General features: G+C 40.8%; 1 protein-coding gene across 1 annotated transcript in view; it reads right to left on the reverse strand.

The window, feature by feature from the left end:
* Positions 1-22,063, reverse strand: part of TBC1D23 (TBC1 domain family member 23) — a 75,831-nt gene that overhangs the window by 33,682 nt on the left and 20,086 nt on the right. Inside the window, exons 2-7 of the mRNA XM_040339443.1 lie at positions 19,331-19,464; positions 16,470-16,575; positions 15,083-15,287; positions 4,249-4,372; positions 2,009-2,133; positions 1,884-1,930 (exon numbers count right to left, since the gene is read on the reverse strand). Of these exons, the coding sequence (XP_040195377.1) occupies positions 1,884-1,930; positions 2,009-2,133; positions 4,249-4,372; positions 15,083-15,287; positions 16,470-16,575; positions 19,331-19,464 (741 nt within the window). The remainder of the gene's footprint in view (positions 1-1,883; positions 1,931-2,008; positions 2,134-4,248; positions 4,373-15,082; positions 15,288-16,469; positions 16,576-19,330; positions 19,465-22,063) is intronic.

Raw genomic sequence — 22,063 nt, forward strand, 5'->3', positions numbered from 1 at the left:
TAAAACCTCATAGTTCATTGTGGCCCGCGACCAGTTACAAAAACACACGCAAGGACCAGAGACAGCCGCCGAGGGACTCCAGAAGACGAGGATCGGGGCCACTCTGTGCAAAACGAACTGCACAGTGGAGGCAAGTATAACATGTTTGTTATTTTAAAGGAAAACATTTTTTTCCTTTAATAACCCTTTAAAGCATGCTAAAACATATCACATACATATACTTGAGTTCTAAAACCATCCAGGTAAATATTAAAATCATGTTTTATAAAACGGGTGCCTCTATTGTCTTGTTGAGTGCCATTTTACTTACTCTGTGCTGTGACAGCATTACTAGATGCCCTCTAACACCTTCACAGATATTTATATCACCAACCCCCAATGAAAATAATCACACTATTTTATCTATGGGTGTCATGCATTACAGCACTGATAGTCAGCAACAATACTCAGGTAGGCTGCAGTGTTTAAACAACGCTCAACTGGACAAGGGGCCCAAAGTGCAATAAGAAAATATCTTGCACAATATCATTGCACTACCACCAGCCTGAAACGTTGATACAAGGCAGGATGGATCCATGCTTTCATGTTTACGCCAAATTCTGACCCTACCATCTGAATGTCGCAGCTGAAATTGAGACTCAACAGACCAGGCAACATTTTCCCAATCTTCTATTGGGGAGCCTGTGAGAATTATAGTCTCAGTTTCGTGTTCTTAGCCGACAGGGGTGGCACCCGGTGTGGTCTTCTGCTGCTGTAGCCAATCTGCTTCAAGGTTTGATGTGTTGCGCATTCAGAGATGGTATTCTGCATACCTTGGGTGTAACGAGTGGTTATTTGAGTTACTGTTGCTTTTCAATCATCTCAAACCAGTCTGCCCATTCTCTTCTGACATCAACAAGGCATTTTAGTCCACACAACTGCCGCTCACTGGATAGTTTCTCTCTTTTGGACCATTCTCTGTAAACCCTAGAGATGGTTGTGCGTGTAAATCCCAGTAAATTAGCAGTACCGTATATACTCAAGTATAAGCCAAGTTTTTCAGCCCATTTTTTAGGCTAAAAAAACTCCCCCTCGGCTTATACTCGAGTGAACCGTACCCTTCATTACTAAAACAGCGTGTGTCTCCCGCTGTGTAATGCAGTCTGTTCGGCCGTCCATTGTAAGAAAGCCCCGCCTCCTCCAAGTCTGTGATAGGCAAAACACTGATACAGTTTCCCAACATCGTATCAGTGTTCCTCTTTTACGAACGGACGAGGAGGAGGGGGGGCACAGCGAGGCTGCAACTGGGCACAGCGAGGCTACAACTGGGCATTGTTTACCCAGTAGCTGCTGCATTTTACCACCCTAGGCTTAAACTCGAGTCAATATGTTTCCCCAGTTTTTTGTGGTAAAATTAGGTTCCTCGACTTATACTCCAGTTTATCTGGTACTTGAAATACCAGCCCGTCTGGCACCAACAACCATGCCATGTTCAAAGTCTCATAAATCCCCTTTCTTCCCCATTCTGGTGCTTGGTTTGAACTTCGTCTTTACCACATCTAGATGCCTATTAAGTTGCTGCCATGTGATTGGCTAATTGGCAATTTTTGTTACCAAGTAACTGAACAGGTGTACCTAATAAGGTGGCGTGTGAGTAAGTGTATGTGGCCACACAAAGCCTTAGAATCAAAGAATTAACAGTAGCATTCACCTCCCCACTCTTCTCGTTTCATTTCGTATTTACTAGATCCCATGATCTTTAAGCACATCAAAACCCCCTAATTCCCTAGTGTGAAGTCACAGATGGCCAAGACACTGCAAGAGTAATGTGTAGTCATATCATAAAAAGGCCAGCTTTGGGCAACATTTGTTATGCAAAAATAGTTTTATGGTCTGGCCCTTACTTAGAAGCTCTTCTTTACTTTCCATTTCTTCTGTCAGAACAACATCTCTGAAAAGACATAAAAGCCCATTAGTGAAATGCAGACTCAAGAATCCTACACATCAGATCTTTAGCCTGTGTACTCACTTTACATTGACGAGCATTATCAGCATCAAGAAGTACATAAAGAATGGATCTGCATGCTGTAAATAACCATCCCAAATTGCTTGAGTGACTTCGACTGAGCAGTGATAAGCAAACATGCTTCCAAGCTGAAAAACACAAAAACGCAGAGAAAAAAAATCTAAGTCTGTTGCGTCAAGAATGGTTTACGGTCAATCTACATAGTGCCAACAAGTATTTTACTGTAGATCTAAACCCAAACTGGGTGACATTTAGTTTGCTAAAGCACTGTATCAAACAGTTCCCTCATTTTCATAAAACACATTTTACCATGTTTCATTCTTTTTTTGTAACATACTTTTAAATATTATAAAGATTGCAACAAAACGGTGGAACATGAAAAAGGTGCACAAGAACACCTAAAAATTCCAGGTGGGAAGGAAGGAAGAGAGCGACATGAATTATGGCTGGCCAATATCTCTGCTGAAGTATCAAAGACATATAAGCCCACCAGGCTCCACGTGGAACTAAAACTCGGCTTTTGGCTGGACTGACTCTCTCAAACTTCCTGCCGACTTTGCCATGACGAGATCAGCTGGAAGTGGGCAACTGTCAAAACTAGGTACCTTCTCCCTCCAAAAGGTGCATAATGTGGCAGGGGGGGGGGGTGGAATTAGAAGAGCTTCCCCTTTTGGGTGGAGCTCTGCTTTAAGCAACCAGCAAATAATGAACCAAAACAACTCTAGAGAATTGTTCGGTCAGTCATTTGGAAACGATGTATCAAAGACCCTCTCTGCATGTGTCAAACTGCAATATAAATAAGATTTGAAATGTTACATTACTAGTCTAATTTAGAGAAAGAATAAAATTAGCCCCTTCTTCACAACAACTTAATGTTAACAGTGATTATCTATGTCAGGCATATGCAATTAGCAGACCTCCAGCTGTTGCAGAACTACAAGTCCCATGAGGCATAGCAAGACTGACAGCCACAAGCATGACACCCAGAGGCAGAGGCATGATGGGACTTGTAGTTTTGCAACAGCTGGAGGTCCGCTAATTGCATATCCCTGATCTATGGGCTATTTTCAACATTTGCCAAACAAAACTTGTAATTCAGACAGTCCAGTGTTAAAGTGTCACTAAACATTTAAAACCAGGGTCATGCAACCTCATAGGACAGTCAGATGAGAATGAAAACTCCTCCTACAAGCTCTACCTAGACACTGATAGAAGTCAAAAGATGGATATATTACTGCTGATGAGAAAAAGTATTTTGCAGTTTATATTTACTAAAATAATTGCAGTTCTGTGTACTGTGGGAGATCAAATATAGTAAGTTCCTGGGTTTAGTAACACTTTAAAACTCAGAGGGTATGTGCTTCTTATTACCTTATTTATCGGCGTATAACACGCACCCTAACTTTAAGGGGGAAGTTTCAGGAAAAAACTTTCCACAGCCCCCTGCGTATAACACGCAGGCACAGTTTACCCTCCATTTTCAGGGTAAAAAAGTGAGTGTTATACGCCAATACAGAACTTGTGGAACTTTTCCAAGTTTTTGGAAAATGCATGAAACAAAAAAAATGATTTCCGTTTCAAGTGTTGCTTGAAACAGGGGTTCCCAGCACAGCATAATCAAGTTCATTCCAACGCAATAGTCCCTGAATAAAGATTTGAGAGGTTATTTTCTGTAATATCTGATGCTGCTCAAGGAAGCAAGGCTACCAAACATTACATTGCCCATAGCTATTCAGCCAGTAAGTAGCCGCCAGTCACTCTACTTCAATATTTTATCATCATTATGCTTTACGTTTAGTTTTATTTCTCTTTCTTACAGACTGAATTTGTTTGCCTGTCAAACCTATACCAAACATAAAAATAGATGTTCAGATAAAAGTAGAAACATTTGGACAACTTAGTTATGACTTGTTCTTTGAAGCAAAACTTAGCCATTGTTTTTTTTTTTTTCTAAGCAATATGTGGCTCACGAAATGGCATGGTATGTTATCACTAAATGCTATAATTTACTAAATTAGTAAAGGTCAATTACTTTGCAAACATTTTTTTTTTCTTTTTTAATTCCCTTGCACATGATAGCAAAGTGAATGCTAGCAAATAACTTTCCAATGTGAACAGACTCTGCTCCTTCAAAATGATCCCCAAAATGTAAATTCAGAGAAAGGTTTTTGAATCCAAAATTCACTGTATTCAATTTACACATAAGAAAAGATCAACTTTATGCCAAAAAATAAATAAGTTACCCAGTTAAGCGCATAAAGGTCCGGTGTGATTTTCTTGGTGTCTAGAAAAGAACAGAGTTCTGGCTCATGGTACTGAAGAAGCAGACGAAATAAGTGAAATGGTTTTCCTTTCTTGTAGCAATCCCTAAAACCAAAAAAAAGAAAGTTTTTGATAAATTAATGCAGCACAGTAAATTTAAGTATTAACTAGGGTTGTCCCGATACCGAGCATTTGCCCGAGTACTTGTATTTGGGGCAAATGCTCCGATACTTCACCCGATACCTGGGCAGTCAGGGTGATCAGTGCGGTGGAGGAGTTACAAGCACTGATCACCCTGTATAGATTTAAAAGTCAGAGCCACAGCCGGTCCTCTCTCTCAAACCCCCCGCCGCGGCTTTCAGCGGTGATTGGTGCTTCTCTCCCCCACACACGATCACCGCTGACTGCCCCCTATCCTCCTCCAGTCCCCATCCGTCCTTCTCCATGTTGCTCCATGCGTCTGTCCCCTGTGGCAGCAGGCAGGTTAAATTCCCTGGTTGCATCCAGGATGCAATGTATATATCACCTGGGTTCAGGCTTTATGCCAGTTTATACCTCTAGGGGGGAGTGCTGGAAGTCCTGCTGGGAGGACTGGATGAGCTCAGCTGAATTAGGTGGGCTTGTTAGATCCTCTACAAAAACTCCCAGCATGCAGAGAGATGTGCTCCAACCTGGAACCAGACCTGTGTGTATAGTCTGGGGAGTGTTCTCTGTGCGGTGAGACAAAGCCTGTGTGGCTACTACTACCACAACTTTAAACAGCAGGGAGTTAGGGACTGGGACAGCACTAGGCTGTACCCAGGTGTTAGTTAGGGACACCGATGTGTTTAGTGAGCGGTCAAGTGACCAGGGTTTATTTTTGTGTTTCTGTCACATTTATTTTTGGATATAGTTCAAATAAAAACCGCACCTTTTTGTTTTCCTCCTACCATGGTCTGCTGTGCCTAATTGTTTTTGTGTGCTGAACCCATCCAGGGGGTCACACAAACCCGCTGCCAGGCTAACCCCCTCACACCCCCCTCTCTCCTCCGTGTCCCCCCTCCGTGCATCTGTCCCCCTCCGTTTTCCCCTTCCGTGCATCTGTCCCCTTACGTGCATCTGTCCCCTTCTGTCTCCCCCTCCGTGCATCTGCCCCCCTCCGTGCATCTGTCCCCCTCGGTATCTCAGGATGGAGAGTAGCATAAGGCAAATGTTAATAAAAAAATAAATAAAAATAAAACGGATTGATCGATGTTAAGGTGGGAGAAAATTTAGGTTGTGAAAATAATTAAACAAAAAAAAAAATATATATATATATATATATATATATATATATATATATACACACACACAAGAGGTCCCCCCCTTGCTTTTGTTAAGTTACAAAGGTTCAACTTGGGAAAAATAATGCATTGTCTGGAACCATTTAGGTTTACTGTAATGTACTAGAGTAGGAGAGCCTGTTAGGGGGGACAACAATGCCTGTTAATTATGATACTGTGATCGAGATGATCTCTGTTACGCTTGCTTTTTGCCATTGTGTCTGTACATGCTACTTGACCTGTCAGCTGCTTTGTGTTAGATGTTGCCCTGAAGTTCATTACTTAAGTTTAAAATGTCAGGTCATACATAATTATTGTATTGTAACACTGTAAATTTATGTCCGGTATGTCGTTGTTGGAGCCTGTATTGTAATTGCACAGTGTACTAAAAACAAAAATTAAAAACCAGAACTGAAAAAAATCATATTCAAAAAGTTTTGGATTTCAAAAAACAAATTTTGCTGAAATAATATATTTCCTGAAAAATGAATGAAAGATTGGAGTAAAATGACAGTAGTCAATCAGTGGGCACTGTTAAAACCTACCATCCTGGAGGCAACTAGATTATGTCAGTTAAATTAGAGTAAAAAAACGGAAGGAAAAAAAAAAATACGATATAATTTACTAAAGAGGCAGGTGGGATAATAAAAAGGAAGAAGAAAAAAAAAATGAGCATATAGGAAATTCAAGCAAGCAGTACGTGTAGCTGATAAAGAAGTGTATAACAACATACAAAAGGAGGCCAAACACATTATTAGTGCTACCAAAGCACAGGGAAAAAAAAAAAAAGGGAGATGCCCAACTCTATTAAGAAAAAGAAGACAAATATTTAAAGGTAAATCAGTAATGAAAAGGGGGGAAAAAAAATACAATGGGATCACTAAAATAAAAACTGAGCACAACGCTTAGGTTGAGAGAGAACTGGTTGTAGCAAATCATTTAAACAACCCTGCTGTTCAGTCTTCTCAGATATAACCTGCATTACCAACAACAAGTTTGGGGATCATAGCTCATAGTGGTTCTAGTACCGATGGTTCATTTTCAGGATTCCTAGAGGCAGAAGTAACAGAGGAACTGGCTTGGTTAAAGTGTAAGGCAGCACTTTACTCTTGTGATCAACACTAACTATTTTTACTGCTTATATTGCTAGCATTGGTAAATAGATAAGAAAGTACATCATATTTACTTGTTTTGTTTTACATTTATTCAGTTACTTCATGGTTTCCAGGCCTAGGCAAATGATGTTGTACATCCCAGGAGTCTTCAGGAGGGCAGAAATGTTTTTCTCAGCTAAGCACACCCTCCTGCCTGCATGCCTGAGCTAAGGGCATATGGAGTCCAGGAAGTAAATGCTACATGAATCCACAACTTGGCACAGTCAGAAATGCAGAGAGTATTTTTCAAAGGTAACTTCAAGGTATAGTTGCTGGACCATCAACTGGTCTTTTTTACTGAATCTCTTCTAACAGGAGGAGAAGACCCGATGTCCACCGGCACCCGCTGATCGTTCGGTACACTGACAGAATGGCAGTCTGCCTATGTAAACAAGGCAGACGGCCATTCTGTCAGTACAAAAGGTATGGATCTTGTGTTCCTGTAAAGCAGACTCTTTAACACTTACAGGATCCATTCCTTCCACTAGTAAAAGCACCTTCTCGCACTAAACTGAAACATTAAATAGGCACACAGTTAACCCTTTGATCGATTTTGATAGTGTCCGATTTGTCCGCTGCAATATTGCAGTCCCGCTATAAGTCGCTGATCGCCGCCATTACTAGTAAAAAGAAATAAAATATCCCATAGTTTGTAGACACAATACCTTTTGAGCAAAAATCAATATATGCTTATTGGGATTTGTATTTTTACCAAAAATATGTAGCAGAATACACATTGGATAAAGTTGATGAAAACATTTGATTTTCTCCATTTTTTTTTTTATTGGATTGTGTTTTAGAGCAGAAGGTAAATAATACTGTTTTGTTCAAAAACTGTCAGTCGTTTTTTGTCTATAGCACAAAAAAAAAAAAATGCAGAGGTGATCAAATATCACGAAAAGAAAAAACTATTTGTAGGGAAAAACATAAATGCTGTTTGGGTACAGTGTTGCACAACCACGCAATTGCCAGTTAAAGCAACGCAGGGGCGTATCACAAAAAAACAAAAAAATTGCCTGCTCAAGAAGGGAGGGGAAATCTTGCGGAGGTCATGTGGTTAAAACACACAATTCGCTGAACCCAAAGGCTTTATTGAAGGCAGGTCATGGGCAGACTAATCTGACTGAATTTGATATCACTAAAGTTTTGGACCAGGGTGGTGCTGTAGCCCATCTTTATTTCAAAGCAAAGCATTTTTTATCATCATGTAGAGCTGTATCAAAAAAGTTGTACTAGCTAGGACTTACCCCAATGGCTGATTCAGTGGATATGCAGTTGGCTAGATAGATACCAGAGTGTGGTTGTAAATGGGGTTGATTTGGAACAGAGACCAGCCATTAGTGGGGTACCACAAGGCTCTGTGCAAGATCCTGTTCCATTTATTCTAAATGCAAGTGATGCAACTGTTTTTGATGGACAGGGTATGTCTTTTTTGCTGATGACACAAATGTATGACAAAGTGTTATAATTCCTGGAGGGGTCTGTAACATGAACATAATCTGGCATTGCTGGAAGATTGATCAAAGCAGTGGAAGCTGCAGTTCAAGGTTTCTAAATGTAAAATCATGCAACTATGGAAAAACAATCCCTTGATAGAAGTACAAAATTAGGGGTATAGTGTTGGCAAGTACTACTACTACAAAAAAAAAAAAACGAACATCTTGGGGTGCTTATTTCAGAAAACTGTAAAATGAGCAGTGTAGCCAGGCAGTGGGGAAAGCAAATAGAATTCTAGGATGCATCACTATAGGGATCACCGGCAGGAGGAAGGAGCTCTGATTTCCCTATATAGACTCTTAGTTAGACCTCATTTAGAATACGGTGTCCAGTTCTGGAAAGGAGAGGCATTTCAGGAGGCAAAGTCAATACAGGAATCACTACTTGCAGGCAGCAAGGTTCAATGCAATATGTAGTCCCTAGAAATTGAAAATAAACAGTAGGCAAGAAGTTGCAAAGCAAACCAGGAATCCAAGATGTTGCAGAAATAGATGGCCAGCAGACTGGCAGCACTCACAACATGAAAGGAGAGGTTTTAAGAAATCTTATATTGAACTGTCAAAAGAAAACTATCCTTTGTATTGGTATTACAATGCTGATTTTATCAAATGAAAGTTTATGTTGTGACTATAGAACAGTGGTCATGTCCTCAGGGCCCACTAACAGGCCAGGTTTTATGTATTACCTTGGGGAGATGCAGACTACAATACTGCAATCACTGAGCAGCAAATGATATCACCTGTGACGTATTTCAGTTATCTTGTAAACCTGGCCTGTTAGTGGGCCCTGAGGACAGGGTTGATGACCAGTGCTATAGAACTCATTTAAAAGAAATGTCTCCAATCAGAAGTCACTGAATCATTTCATTGTTCAAACTGGAGTTCTGCTGCAATGCGTGATGAACTTTTTTTGAAACGAAAACTCATTAACATGAAAAAGGGAAGTCAATCGCACACAATTATACCACAAATTCACTACTGTACTAGCAACTTTTAACTAATCCAAAATAATTTGTTTTAAAGAACCACCCCAACCGAAATTAAAATTTACTTGCAATGGGTGAACATATAATAGATGGCAGGACATAACTTAACACTGCAGTGACAACAGTTTACAAACAGCTTAACAGGAGACACCCCTACTGTTTATGGGAACAAAGACACCCCCAAGTCTGGACTGGTTCACTATACTGAGAATGAAAGGATATACACAGGAGCGAAGATTCTACATTCATGTTTAGGAGGCATGACAACACAAAATAAAAGTTTGTTCCCACAGAAAGCAATGACGGTTGTCTAAATTTATAATGACCTAATACTACATGGCAGTTTTAGCTAGACAGATTAAACAGATAACGTCTAAGAGTTTGAGAGGTTCTTTGGCTCTAATCCTGCATTGGAGGGGCTCTGAAGTAGCAAGTAAAATGGATCCGATTAATATTTGTGGGCATGGGAAAAGTGGTGTTCAGAGCAGCATTGTATCAATATACAGAGCAAAGTTCAGCATCTGTGATGAAATCTAAACACGATGGATTTTAACCCAAGCCAGACATAATCTGTTCTACCCTGCATTTATGGCTTGCTGGAAGTTTAAAGCCTAACTCCACGTTTAAAAGAGAATGTTCACCTTTAGTAAAAAAATTAAATAAATGCACATGATTTTGAAGGTAGAAAATGTACATTTATTGTATTTCTTATTTATTTTACATTGGAACCTGTAAAGCATTGCACACATAATCAATATGGTGCAATTTAGGCCCCTGCAAACACTGCCAACAGCTCTGTGCCACAATACAGGCAATTACTGAGCAGCAGGAATTGTCAATGATGCACAAGGATGCTCATCAGCAGTGGCAGACAGGACTTGTAGGTCATTCATTCACAGATCAATATTTTTTGTGTGAATGGGAAGGGAAGATTAAAGCGGTCCTCCACCCTAAAGTGGAGTCCCGCTGATCGGAACCCTCCCCCCCTCCGGTGTCACATTTGACACCTTTCAGGGGGGAGGGGGGTGCAGACACCTGTCTAAAGACAGGTATTTGCACCCACTTCCGGCCACACGCTACGGGCGAAAGACGGGCATTCCGTCACATCCCGTCTGTCGCCCGTTGTGTGCTGGGAACACTCGGCTCCCAGCACACAGCGTGTGAGCCAATCGGCGGGCACAGCGCGACTCGCGCATGCGCCGTAGGGAACCGGGCAGTGAAGCCGCAGCGCTTCACTTCCTGGTTCCCTCAGCGTGGATGGCGGGGGGAGCAGCAGAGTGACGAGCGATCGCTCGTGCTCTGCTGCGATCGGCGCTGGACTCCAGGACAGGTAAGTGTCCTAATATTAAAAGTCAGCAGCTGCAGTATTTGTAGCTGCTGGCTTTTAATATTTTGTTCCCATGGCACATCCGCTTTAAGTCCAACAGCCGGAACACAGCACTTAATACAGCTAGCTCACCAATGCAAGCACACCCATTAGCGCAGTAAAGGGTTTTGTGTAGGTTAAGTTATTTAAACATGGATTTACGCTAACTCCACCTTTTTTGCCAGTTTACGTCCAAATTTAGGATGTAACCCCCCCCCCCCCCCCCCCCAATTTCTGACATTTAAACCTTTGTGCATAGATCTGTGACTGTACAAACAGGTCACACCAGATGACAGATAGACGTTATCAATGGGTGTTCAACCCATGACACAATAGAAATCATAGGGAGATACAATAACTAAAAGAAATGTTGTATTACCTAGTTGTCAGTTTTCTTGTGCATTATTACTTCCATTTCCACTTTTATTAATTAACCCGAAGGAATCATGCCGCGTACACACCATCACTTTATGTGATGAAAAAAAAACGACGTTTTTAAAAACGTCACTTTAAATGACCGTGTGTGGGGGAAAACGTTGTTTTATGTCTTGTGAAAAACGACAAAAAAAATTGAAGCATGCTTCAATTTTATGTGTCGTTTTTCAAAACGTCGTTTTTTACTTCACAGAAATTGACCGTGTGTAGCAAAAAACTACGTTTTTACACCCGCGCATGCCCAGAAGCTAGTTATGAAGCGAGCTTCAATGGAAAAAAGTGGTAAACGTACCCTCGCTTTGCTAGAGCATTGTGAAAAAACGATGGTGTGTAGGCAACTTCGTCTTTGAAAATTGAAGTTTCAAAAACTTTGTTTTTTACTTCACAGAAAATGTCGTTTTTTTTTCATCACATAAAGTGATGGTGTGTATGCGGCATCAGGCTTAGACAGCATTTTATTTTTTCTACAAAACTGAATATTAAAGTCCTTGCTTCTGTCCCAGATGGGTCCATCATAAAAACGTCTCTGGTAATGATCTTCATAGCAACCAATAGGACCACTAGAAACATCCAAAATGAACACCTGTGCGCTATAATTATGTGATGTTGTCACCTTTAGACAAAATATTCATACATGTTCACATCAAACTTCATCATCCAGAACCACTTCGGAAAAGACTGGAAAAGTGCAGAGTTTATCTTTTCAATGCAGGGATGGACAATGTTATGTACAGTATCATATGTCAGCTGCTCAAATGCAGAATTATTAGGCCTCGCAATTTATTTTCACCTAGGGAAACAAAGGACTTTCTTCTGACAGTTTGTTAGATTTACTAAACCTATAATTGTACCTAAACTGTGGAAATAGGTCATCCACATTAGTTTAGCCAGAGCTCTAATGAGCTACAATTCCCACGAGAAGAGAAGCTTCTCTTTTTGTTAAATGTTGTAAAGCATATAAGAACTTCTGATAATGAAGATTGTGACTCAGTACAGATTTCTTTATAGCTTGCATGTATGCCAAAGTAGCCAAATCCAACAAGTCCGATTGTATCTATTAAAGTGCACTGACCTTGCCTAAAAGAAGCAAAGATATGAACTGAAAAGTTGACAAGTACCTATGTTGGTCTTTAACCACTTGATCTTCAGAAGATTTAATACATACCAACACATAGGGGTCTGAAGGCAAGCTTGGGCCTAGAATGGGGTAGGGCTTAATGTTTAATTGAGAGAAATTGAGGCTTTTTGCACAGCCTGTACCTCACAACCAAGGGAAGCCAACAAACCTAAGAATTGATTAAAGCTGATGTCCATGTTTCGTGTCCCTTTTAAATGGCTTGTTTAGACCAAGCTGGTCCAAATAAACTATTTGCTTCACTAAGCGCTGCAGTGTCTCCAAGCACTGTGTACAGCATATAACTTAAAGGGGTTGTAAAGGTACAATTTTTATTTATTTTTTCTAAATAACTTCCTTTACCTCAGTGCAGTCCTCCTTCACTTACCTCATCCTTCATTTTTGCTTTAAAATTGTCCTTATTTCTTCTGAGAAATCCTCACTTCCTGTTCTTCTGTCTGTAACTCCACACAGTAATGCAAGGCTTACTCCCTGGTGTGGAGTGTCGTGCTCGCCCCCTCCCTTGGACTACACAGGAGAGTCAGGACAGAGAAAGGAGCTGTGTGTTAGTGGGAGTCCTGACTCTCCTGTAGTCCAAGGGAGGGTGTGAGCATGACACTCCACACCAGGGAGAAAGCCTTGCATTACTGTGTGGAGTTACAGACAGAAGAACAGAAAGTGAGGATTTCTCAGAAGAAATAAGGACATTTAAAAGCAAAATGGAAGGATGAGGTAAGTGAAGGAGGACTGCACTAAGGTAAAGAAAGTTATTTAGAAAAAAAAAATTGTACCTTTACAACCCCTTTAAGTTATATGCTGTACACAGTGCTTAGAGACACTGCAGCTCTTAGTGAAGCAAATAGTTTATTTGGACCAGCTTGGTCTAAACAAGCCATTTAAAAAAGGGACACGAAACATGGACATCAGCTTTAATCAATTCTTATGTTTGTTGGCTTCCCTTGGTTGAGGTACAGGCTGTGCAAAAAGCCTCAACTTCTCTTAATTAAAGTGGAGTTCCACCCATAAACATAACATTACATCAGTAGTTTAAAAAAATGTCATTAGTCCTTTACGGAATTTTTTTTTTTTTAGATGCCTTCAAAGTGTTGTTGCTAGGCAGAATAGTTAATCTTCCCACTTCCTGCACCTAGGTGCTTAATGCTTCCTAACCTACACCGCACAGACTCCTGGGAATGTAGTGGGTGTAACTTTCCAGGAGTCTGTGCATTCCCCAGTCTCAAAGAATCATGTGACTTGGACAGCACAGGTGCTGAAACCTGATCTGACACTGCTTGTGCAGCACTGAGCATGTGCGAGATTTGCAAGGCTGAAATCCAGGAAGTCATACAGTCTGGCTTCATGATGCACACACTTAAGATGGCCCCAGTCAATTTCTATTTTATAAAGTGTCTAAATGCTGTAACAACCTAACAAAACGGACCTTAGTTTACAGACTAGAATACATTAAGCTTGTGTATTACAGGGGTATTTATATTTAAAAAGTGAAATTGTGGCCGGAACTCCGCTTTAAACATTAAGCCCTACAGCATTCTAGGCCCAAGCTTGCCTTCAGACCCCTATGTGTTAGTATGTAGAATTTTGCATGTTAACCACTTAAGGACCACCCCATGTACATATACGTCCACAATATGGCACGTACAGGCACATGGGCGTATAGGTACGTCCTCGCCTATTAGCGGGTGGGGGGTCCGATCGGGACCCCCCCCGCTACATGCGGAGGTCGGGTCCGCTCGGGGAGCGATCCGGGACCACGGCGCGGCTATTTGTTTATAGCCGCTCCGTCGCGATCGCTCCCCGGAGCTGAAGAACGAGGAGAGCCGTGTGTAAACACGGCTTCCCCGTCCTTCACTATGGCGGCGCATCGATCGCGTCATTCCCTTTATAGGGAAGACACGATCGATGACGTCATTCCTACAGCCACACCCCCAAACAGTTGTAAACACACACTAGGTGCACCCTAACTCCTACAGCGCCACCTGTGGTTAACTCCCAAACTGCAACTGTCATTTTCACAATAAAGAATGCAATTTAAATGCATTTTTTGCTGTGAAAATGACAATGGTCCCAAAAATGTGTCAAAATTGTCCGAAGTGTCCGCCATAATGTCGCAGTCACGAAAAAAATTGCTGATCGCCGCCATTAGTAGTAAAAAAAAAATAAAAAAAAAAAATGCAATAAAACTATCCCCTATTTTGTAAACACTATAAATTTTGCGCAAACCAATCGATAAACGCTTATTGCGATTTTTTTTACTAAAAATAGGTAGAAGAATACGTATCGGCCTAAACTGAGGAAAAAAAATGTTTTTATATATGTTTTTGGGGGATATTTATTACAGCAAAAAGTAAAAAATATTGCTTTTTTTTCAAAATTGTCGCTCTATTTTTGTTTATAGCGCAAAAACTAAAAACCGCAGATGTGATCAAATACCACCAAAAGAAAGCTCTATTTGTGGGGAAAAAAGGACGCCAATTTTGTTTGGGAGCCACGTCGCACGACCGCGCAATTGTCTGTTAAAGCGACGCAGTCCCGAACTGTAAAAACACCTTGGGTCTTTAGGCTGCATATTGGTCCGGGGCTTAAGTGGTTAACATGCCTTGCAGTGGAGGCAGTCGATTCATTTTGGAGTGCTGAACATGGATGTGTTAAAAACTGCAAAACAACTTGTTTATAGAGCTATAAACACCTCAAGACAGGTGATAAAAGGTTACACAAGGCTTTCAAAAAAGTTGCTTTATATTAAAAAAAAAATTTTTTTTAAATGGCTGTGAAAAAAAGGACCATTTGCTCTATTAAAAAACTCAATTTGATACATTTCCATTTTATAAAGTAATTTTAAGCATATGAAAAAATGTTCAACAAACGCAAACCTAAGTGAATGCATAGTATAAATTACCAAAGAAGTAGAAAAAGAAAACAAAAACAAAAATGGAAGTCAATACCTGGGAATATACTTATTCATTATTGCATAGAAGCAATTATACAAGTCGCTACGTGGCAAGTTGAGGTCCACCAATGGTTGCAGGAGGTGAATCCAGCTGACATCTTCCTGGTATTTGACATTTCGAGATTTACAGTAAAAAGTAACAACAGATTCAACATCTTGAAGGACTGATGTTTTCCTGTCTTCTGGCACAACAAGCTGGTCTTAACAAATACAAAAGAGCATACTGTTAATAGTAAGACACTTACAAATGAAGATGTCACCATTAGAATTTGAAGAGCAATTGCATTTTACTTTTAGCTGGCTTCCTAAAGATGTGGAAGAAGAAACAAGAACAAATGGATGTTCTGCCCACATTAACACGGCCTCCAAACTTCTGGCAGAAGCTTTGAAAATGTACAGGAGTCTGAATGGCATCTGCAGTCACCCATGCTTCCACCCATTTACTTATTAATTTCTCTGGAATATGTTTGTTATTCTAGGTTTAAAAAAACAAATTGCGCTATATCCAATTACACTGTATAATATTAATACAGAAGATGTAATGTGTTTGAATGTACACCTGTATACAGTAATTTACACCCAACTTTGTTTTAAAACCTCTGTCAGTTTTTAATGGCCTTCTGTCTCTCTGCTAGGGGTATTTGCCCTCCGTTTGTCCTGGTGACCACTGACTCAGACGGAAACTGAGGGAAGAACCTAAAACTTTGAGTAGTCACCAGAACAGGAATAGAGGCCCACACAGCCACGTTGTTCATTCACAGATCCCTGTGAATCAATGAACTACAAGTAATGTCAACCGATTGCTTGTAGTTCCCAATGAACTACAAGGGTGCTGGTGAGCACTCTAGGTAGTCCACCGAGCTGCCTGCCCATATCTGAAGTAGGAGCAGACCGTTACAAAGTCTGTAAGAGCGTGACAAAAAAAAAAAAAAAACACAACAAATACACATTTTTAAACTTTAGGCTGCCCGACATAAGTGCCAGGCAGCTGAAACCAGTATCTGTTGTTTTACATGTTGGTAACTCGACAAGGAATTTGTGTCAATAAAATGAGCAGGCAGGTGACACTGAAGACATCATAGTAGGAAATAATGGAGTACTTCTCTAGACCGAGATAAAATAAAAATAAACCATCTAGAAGATAAAAGGTTCCCATACATGTATCTTTCTATATAGATTTTTGCTAGTTGTTCCTGTTCTGTGTACAGGGGGGGGGACGGGGCGACGACTATATTTTGCTTAGGAGTATAAATTAAAACTCCAGTTATATATTATTCCTCCAGAGCTCTCTTCTTTCTTTAGCTACATTCTTGGTAGTAAGAAACATACTTTTTATTTTAATAATTTATCTTAATTCTTATTCTAATACCTTGCAATCTCACCTATAAGTTTTTTGCAAGCTCTATGAATCAATGGCTGTTCTGGAAGGTCAAGAGAATCATCCCAGGATGCTAGACTGTCACCTTTTCCTGCCACGTTAAGTGCAATCTGTCAGAATAGAATATACATTATTTACAAATCAAATAAACATTTTTATTTTGCTAGAAAATTACTTAGAACCCCCAAACATCATACATTTTTTCTAACACCCTAGAGAATAAAATGGCGGTCATTGCAATACTTTCTGTCACACCGTATTGGCGCAGCCGTCTTACAAGCGCACTTTTTTTTGAAAAAAAAAACCACTTTTTTTAATTAAAAAAAAAATAATACAACATTAAAGTTACCCCAATTGTTTTTATATTGTGAAAGATAATTTTATGCTGACTAAATTGATACAGAACATGTCCCGCTTAAAAATTGCGCCCGCTCGTGGAATGGTGACAAACTTTTACCCTCAAAAATCTCCTTAGGCGACGTTTAAAAAAAAATTCTACAGGTTGCATGTTTTGAGTTAGAGGGCTAGAACTATCTCTCTCGCTCTACCGATCGCGGCAATACCTCACATGTGTGGTTTAAACACTGTTTTTATATGTGGGCGCTGCTCACGTATGCGTTCGCTTCTGCATGCAAGCCCGGCGGGGCGCGTATATAAAAAAAAAATCTCATTTATTTTACCTTTTATTTTTTATTTGTACACTGTTCTTTAAAAAAAAAAAAAAAAAAAAGTGTGTCACTTTTATTCCTATTACAATTATAAACATCCTTTGCAATAGAAAAAAAGCATGGCAGGACCTCTCAAATATGAGATCTGGGGTCAAAAAGACCTCAGATCTCATATTTACACTAAAAAACAATAAAAAAAAATGGCCCTTTAAGAGCTATGGGCGGAAGTGACATTTGTCGCTGGTTCTGCGCTGCAAGGATGTGGAGACAGGTGGGGGCCATCTTCCCCTCAGTCGTCTCAATACCAAGCAGGAATAAGGATCTGATCGCCTCCGCCACTACTGACAGCTCCGGAAAGCGTCAGAGGGCACCGGAGCATGGCAGGAGGGGGAACTTGCACTTTAATTCTAGATAGACCCTCCCTGTTTTTTCCATGTTCCCCCAGTCGTATTAGTTCTTTGCCAAGACAAGGCTTAGGAAAGTTGTCTTCTTGCACCTCAAATGACTGGAAAAAAAAATTCTCTGTTCTACAATTATTTAAAATGTAAAAGTTGATTCAACTTCCGTGCCTTACTGAATAGTTAAGTGGCCTGTTGGTGCCAAGTCAGCAGGCAACCACACTGTCTAGACAGGCTGGGTCTAAGGTGGGATGTCAATGCATAAAGTAGCCTTTAAAATAGAACACCAAAAAGGTTCTGGAAGTCCCAAAAGTTTTCCAAAGAATTCAGACATAGGGGTTGATTTACTAAAACTGGTGTAGTGCAAAATATGGCGCAGCTCTGCATGGTGCATGTGTGAGTGGGAGGAAGAGTCAAATAAGGAGAGCAGTGTCAAAATAGGACACTGCTCTGGGACAAGGTAACACATGACAAAAAAGCAGGGTTGCCACAATAAAGTAAAAAACACCCAAATACTCTGCCCACTAAACTGCATAGTGTTCTATGCCCTGCGGATAGCTTGTTTAAAATCAGGAATCGGATTCCATATACAGGAAAACCCTGTCTTACCTTATACATGATGCTGGGTCTTTAAGGCGGCCCAGGCCTTGCCTGTATTGGCGAGAACACCATTGAAAAGGTCTTAGAAAGATAGAAATAAATAACGACCCTGGACCTGTATAGCACCCTGCAGCCAATTTCACATGTACTTTCTGCCAAGGTGAGCAGCTAAAGAAGATCCATTGCCTAAAGAAAACACTACAGGTCAGCCCCATACAGTGGAACCTGGGAATGGTCCCTGTGGCATACCCTGAGGGTAACTAATCTGCAAGTTAATGCAAGACAAAAAGCAGTCAGATGTTGATAAAAGATTCAGATGAAAAAAAAAAAATCATTGTACGGGGTTATATGGCTATGTTCTAGGGGCAGCCTTAGCAAAGAGATTTACTTACCTGCTCCTCCTGCACCGGTACCCACAGCATCTGCACCCCCCATACTTAACCGGTCTAGGGTCCTGACTTTATCAAGACCAGAGTAGGGTCCATTGCCCCCCTCTGCAAGTGATACGCCAAGAAACAATTCCACCACTGGATTGTGGGGAGCACCGCCTGCCAGGGGAGCGACGGATCAGGTAAGTAAAACAGTTTCTCACCTGTCCTAGACAAAACAAGCAATTTGCAGTGCAGGCACAGCCCAACTGCAAGGGATATTTTTCAATTTGCCCAAAGCTTATGTAAATAATCTTTCTAGTAAAAAATGCCAATGATTTTAACATGTGCACCAAATATTTGCTCCAGTGGAGAAGTGGTTAATTAGGACCTTTTCATTCAACATGTATCAGTCAAGAATAAAAGAAGGGCCTCACACTGATCTGGTCCCTTTGAGAGACTCTAATCACAAAGAAGCTAGGAATGATTGAGCAGATGACAAATTGGACAGACCTGGACCTGCATGTAGGTAAGTAGTTCAGCACTGCAGATTTAAAAACAGCCTGTACCAAGGAGGGAGGGCAAGTAGGGAATTTATATGTAATGTACATGAACATTTTTTTTTCTTTTTATGACCAAACATCCACAAAAACAACTGAAATGCCATTACTAAAATAAGTCCTATTTTATGTACTATGTAGTTATGTAAATATGCCAGTCCTTAATTTTTCTACCATCCAATTACTGAAATAAAATATATTTTACATAAGTCTATTTTAATAGGTGGATTTTATATAAAACGGATAGTACTGTAGTATCCAGACTGCTTACCTTCCACACTTTTGCCCTGAGATCTGAAGGAATCGGTCGTCCTTGAATAATATTTCTTGCAGTCTCTAGGTCACAGCCGCCTGCCTCCAGAGCCTCAGCTAGATCCGTTACCCTATGAACATGGAAAGGCCACACTTAAACACTGCATTTATTACTAGAAAAGATGCAAACATTTCTCAGCAGCATGTACTACATTAGGAAAAACAAAGATCTGTGAGGGCTTATACATTGAGCATTTACAGCTTTCTGGACCTGTTGAGAGAAGTCAAAAAGTGGGCAACTTCTTGTGAGAACCTGTAAATTCTGCTTCTACATTTAGGAGAGAAGTGGCAGATTCAGTTTTTGCACAATAGATCAGTGAACTGGATTTTACTGACCACCTCTCTCCTCCATATGAGAGCTGCAGCAGAAGTCCATAGTGAGGAGGAAGGCAACAGAAGTGGACCAGGGCTGATGTCTGTAAAAGCAATTGGCTAACACAGAGTTCACCAACTACCTTCCGCTTACAATCTTGATACAAGTACACATCACATATTTTTGTACAATATAAAATTATTCACCGGATGGGATGCAACACTGATTTGTGACATGAATGTCTTTAAGATTGGGGTCTTCAATTCAAATTTATAGTGTATTTAAGTTTGGATTACTATATTCAACAATGTTGTCACTGTGCTAGAGCACCTATTTGTTTTTTATTGGCATTATATAGAGCTGGTTCACTTATGTTTTGTTATCCAGATGCTGAGGGGTTACGTAAAAGGAGAAGTCCAGCCTAAGCTCATTTGGCTGGGCTTTTCCTCTGGGTCACAGGAGTGCAAATTAGTTTTTCACTCCTGTGACCCGTCTTCAGCAGAGAGAGGTCTGAAGTCCGCTCTCTGCTGACGTCACAGAAATCAGCCCAGGCACCGCATCATCCTGACAATGGGAGTCTGGATTCGCCAGGTGCCTAGACAGATACCCTTCTCAGCGAGCCGCTGAGAGCCTGAGACGGCTGCTCCCTGCCACTCCACAGCTCAGCACTCCAGGCAGTGTGGAGGAGCAGAGAGGAGAGCTGTCAAATGACAGTCAGCAGCTCTCTACTCTGGGAGCTGTGAAAACCGAGCCATCGGCAGTGTTCAATCACTCGGTTCTCAGGGTAGAGGCGCTGGGGGACCGATGCTGCACCCACCTAGGTAAGTATGATGGAGGAAAAAAAAAAAAAACCCAAAACTTTTAAAGTTTTCCTAGAGATCCTACTGTTTATATTGCACAATCTGCAATGCAGTAACACACAGTTGTCAGTGCTTTTCTACCACCAGCTTTTTATTTTATTGGCCTCTTGAACACTGCAGCTTGAAAAAGCTCAGTACATTTTTTTTTTCTACTGATCTGAAATGCAGCCCAATGTTTACAATGTTCCTGTACACACAGGTGCACAAAACAAGGGCAGTGTATTCTGTGCCAAGGAAAAAAATAAATAAATATCTGCGTTGACCGTCAGTATTTTGCACCGGAAAGCGCATACAAGCATAAATATCAATGGATTTTGCCTAGGAATGTAATGTACATAAATACGTGCAACACAAATGTCTAATTATGTTTAGAAATTCTAAAGCTCAAACATCAGTGCCACGTGCAGGAGGCCTAAAAAGACAATTCTGGTATCAGAACTGCCTTTCAGATATGAAACAAGGCAGCCAATACAGTACATTTAGTTAAGACTGGCAATTACTAGGATGCCCTGTGCAAGACCATCTTTTTCCGCCACCAGACCATCTTTTTCCGCCACCAGGATGCCTAGGAGTTACGCGCATTCCCGTGCCGGTTATCTGCCGATATGGTTCATCCTATCGATATGGTTCCCCCATTGACTGCGCAAGCGCAATACGAGCCAACGGAAATCACCGAACTTGAGCAGCTTTAACAAGAGGTCCAGGGCAACGTGGAATTTGCTGCAAGTGGTCAGTCGGCCTCGATTCGCTCGGAAGGCCTCCTGGCTCTTTTTTTTTTTTTAACATCCTCCAATCCACAGGGATGGTAAGGAATGAGCCTGGATGCCGCCCAAGGTTCGGTGAGGGACCCATATCGATAGGGGAACTAGCTCGACGAGACACCGGCAGTCCTTTAGATGTGGCACTCTGGATGCGTTCAGGGTCATCTACCCGCACAGATGTCACATTGGGACACAGCCGCTGTGTCTGTGAAACTGCGTATACCAATTGACATCTATTGGACTGCTGGCATGGGAATGCACACAGCATCTATGGATCCCCATGCCAGGAAAAAAACTCAGCCCTGCACGCAAGTCATGTGAATGAGGCCATAGAGGTGAACACCATCATAGGCTACTTAAAGCCACATCAGACTTAATTGAATACCAGGAGATCTTTATATTAAAAATAAAATAAAAAAAATGCAGCTAAAGAAAGGAATGGCGTTTACAACCAACGCTATAGTTAGGTTGAGATGGAAAGTTGTGCTCCTTAATAAAATAATCCTGAAAGTGTTATCCACAACAATCGGGCTTCTGTCATTTCTTTAATGGAGTTGGTTTAATTATCCCAGCAGACTTCTAGCCATAAATATTTTATAGGAAACCATGACCAGATTAGTCGAGTACAAAAAAACGAAAAAAAACACTATGAAACGCAGTACTGTACAATAATCCCTGATTAGGTTGTCACGTACGTCTACAAACTGAAAAGAAAAGGATGCTAATGACACTTTCTCTTATAAAACAGATTATACATT

This window comes from Rana temporaria, chromosome 2 (genome assembly GCF_905171775.1).
Source record: "Rana temporaria chromosome 2, aRanTem1.1, whole genome shotgun sequence".
NCBI lineage: Eukaryota > Metazoa > Chordata > Amphibia > Anura > Ranidae > Rana > Rana temporaria.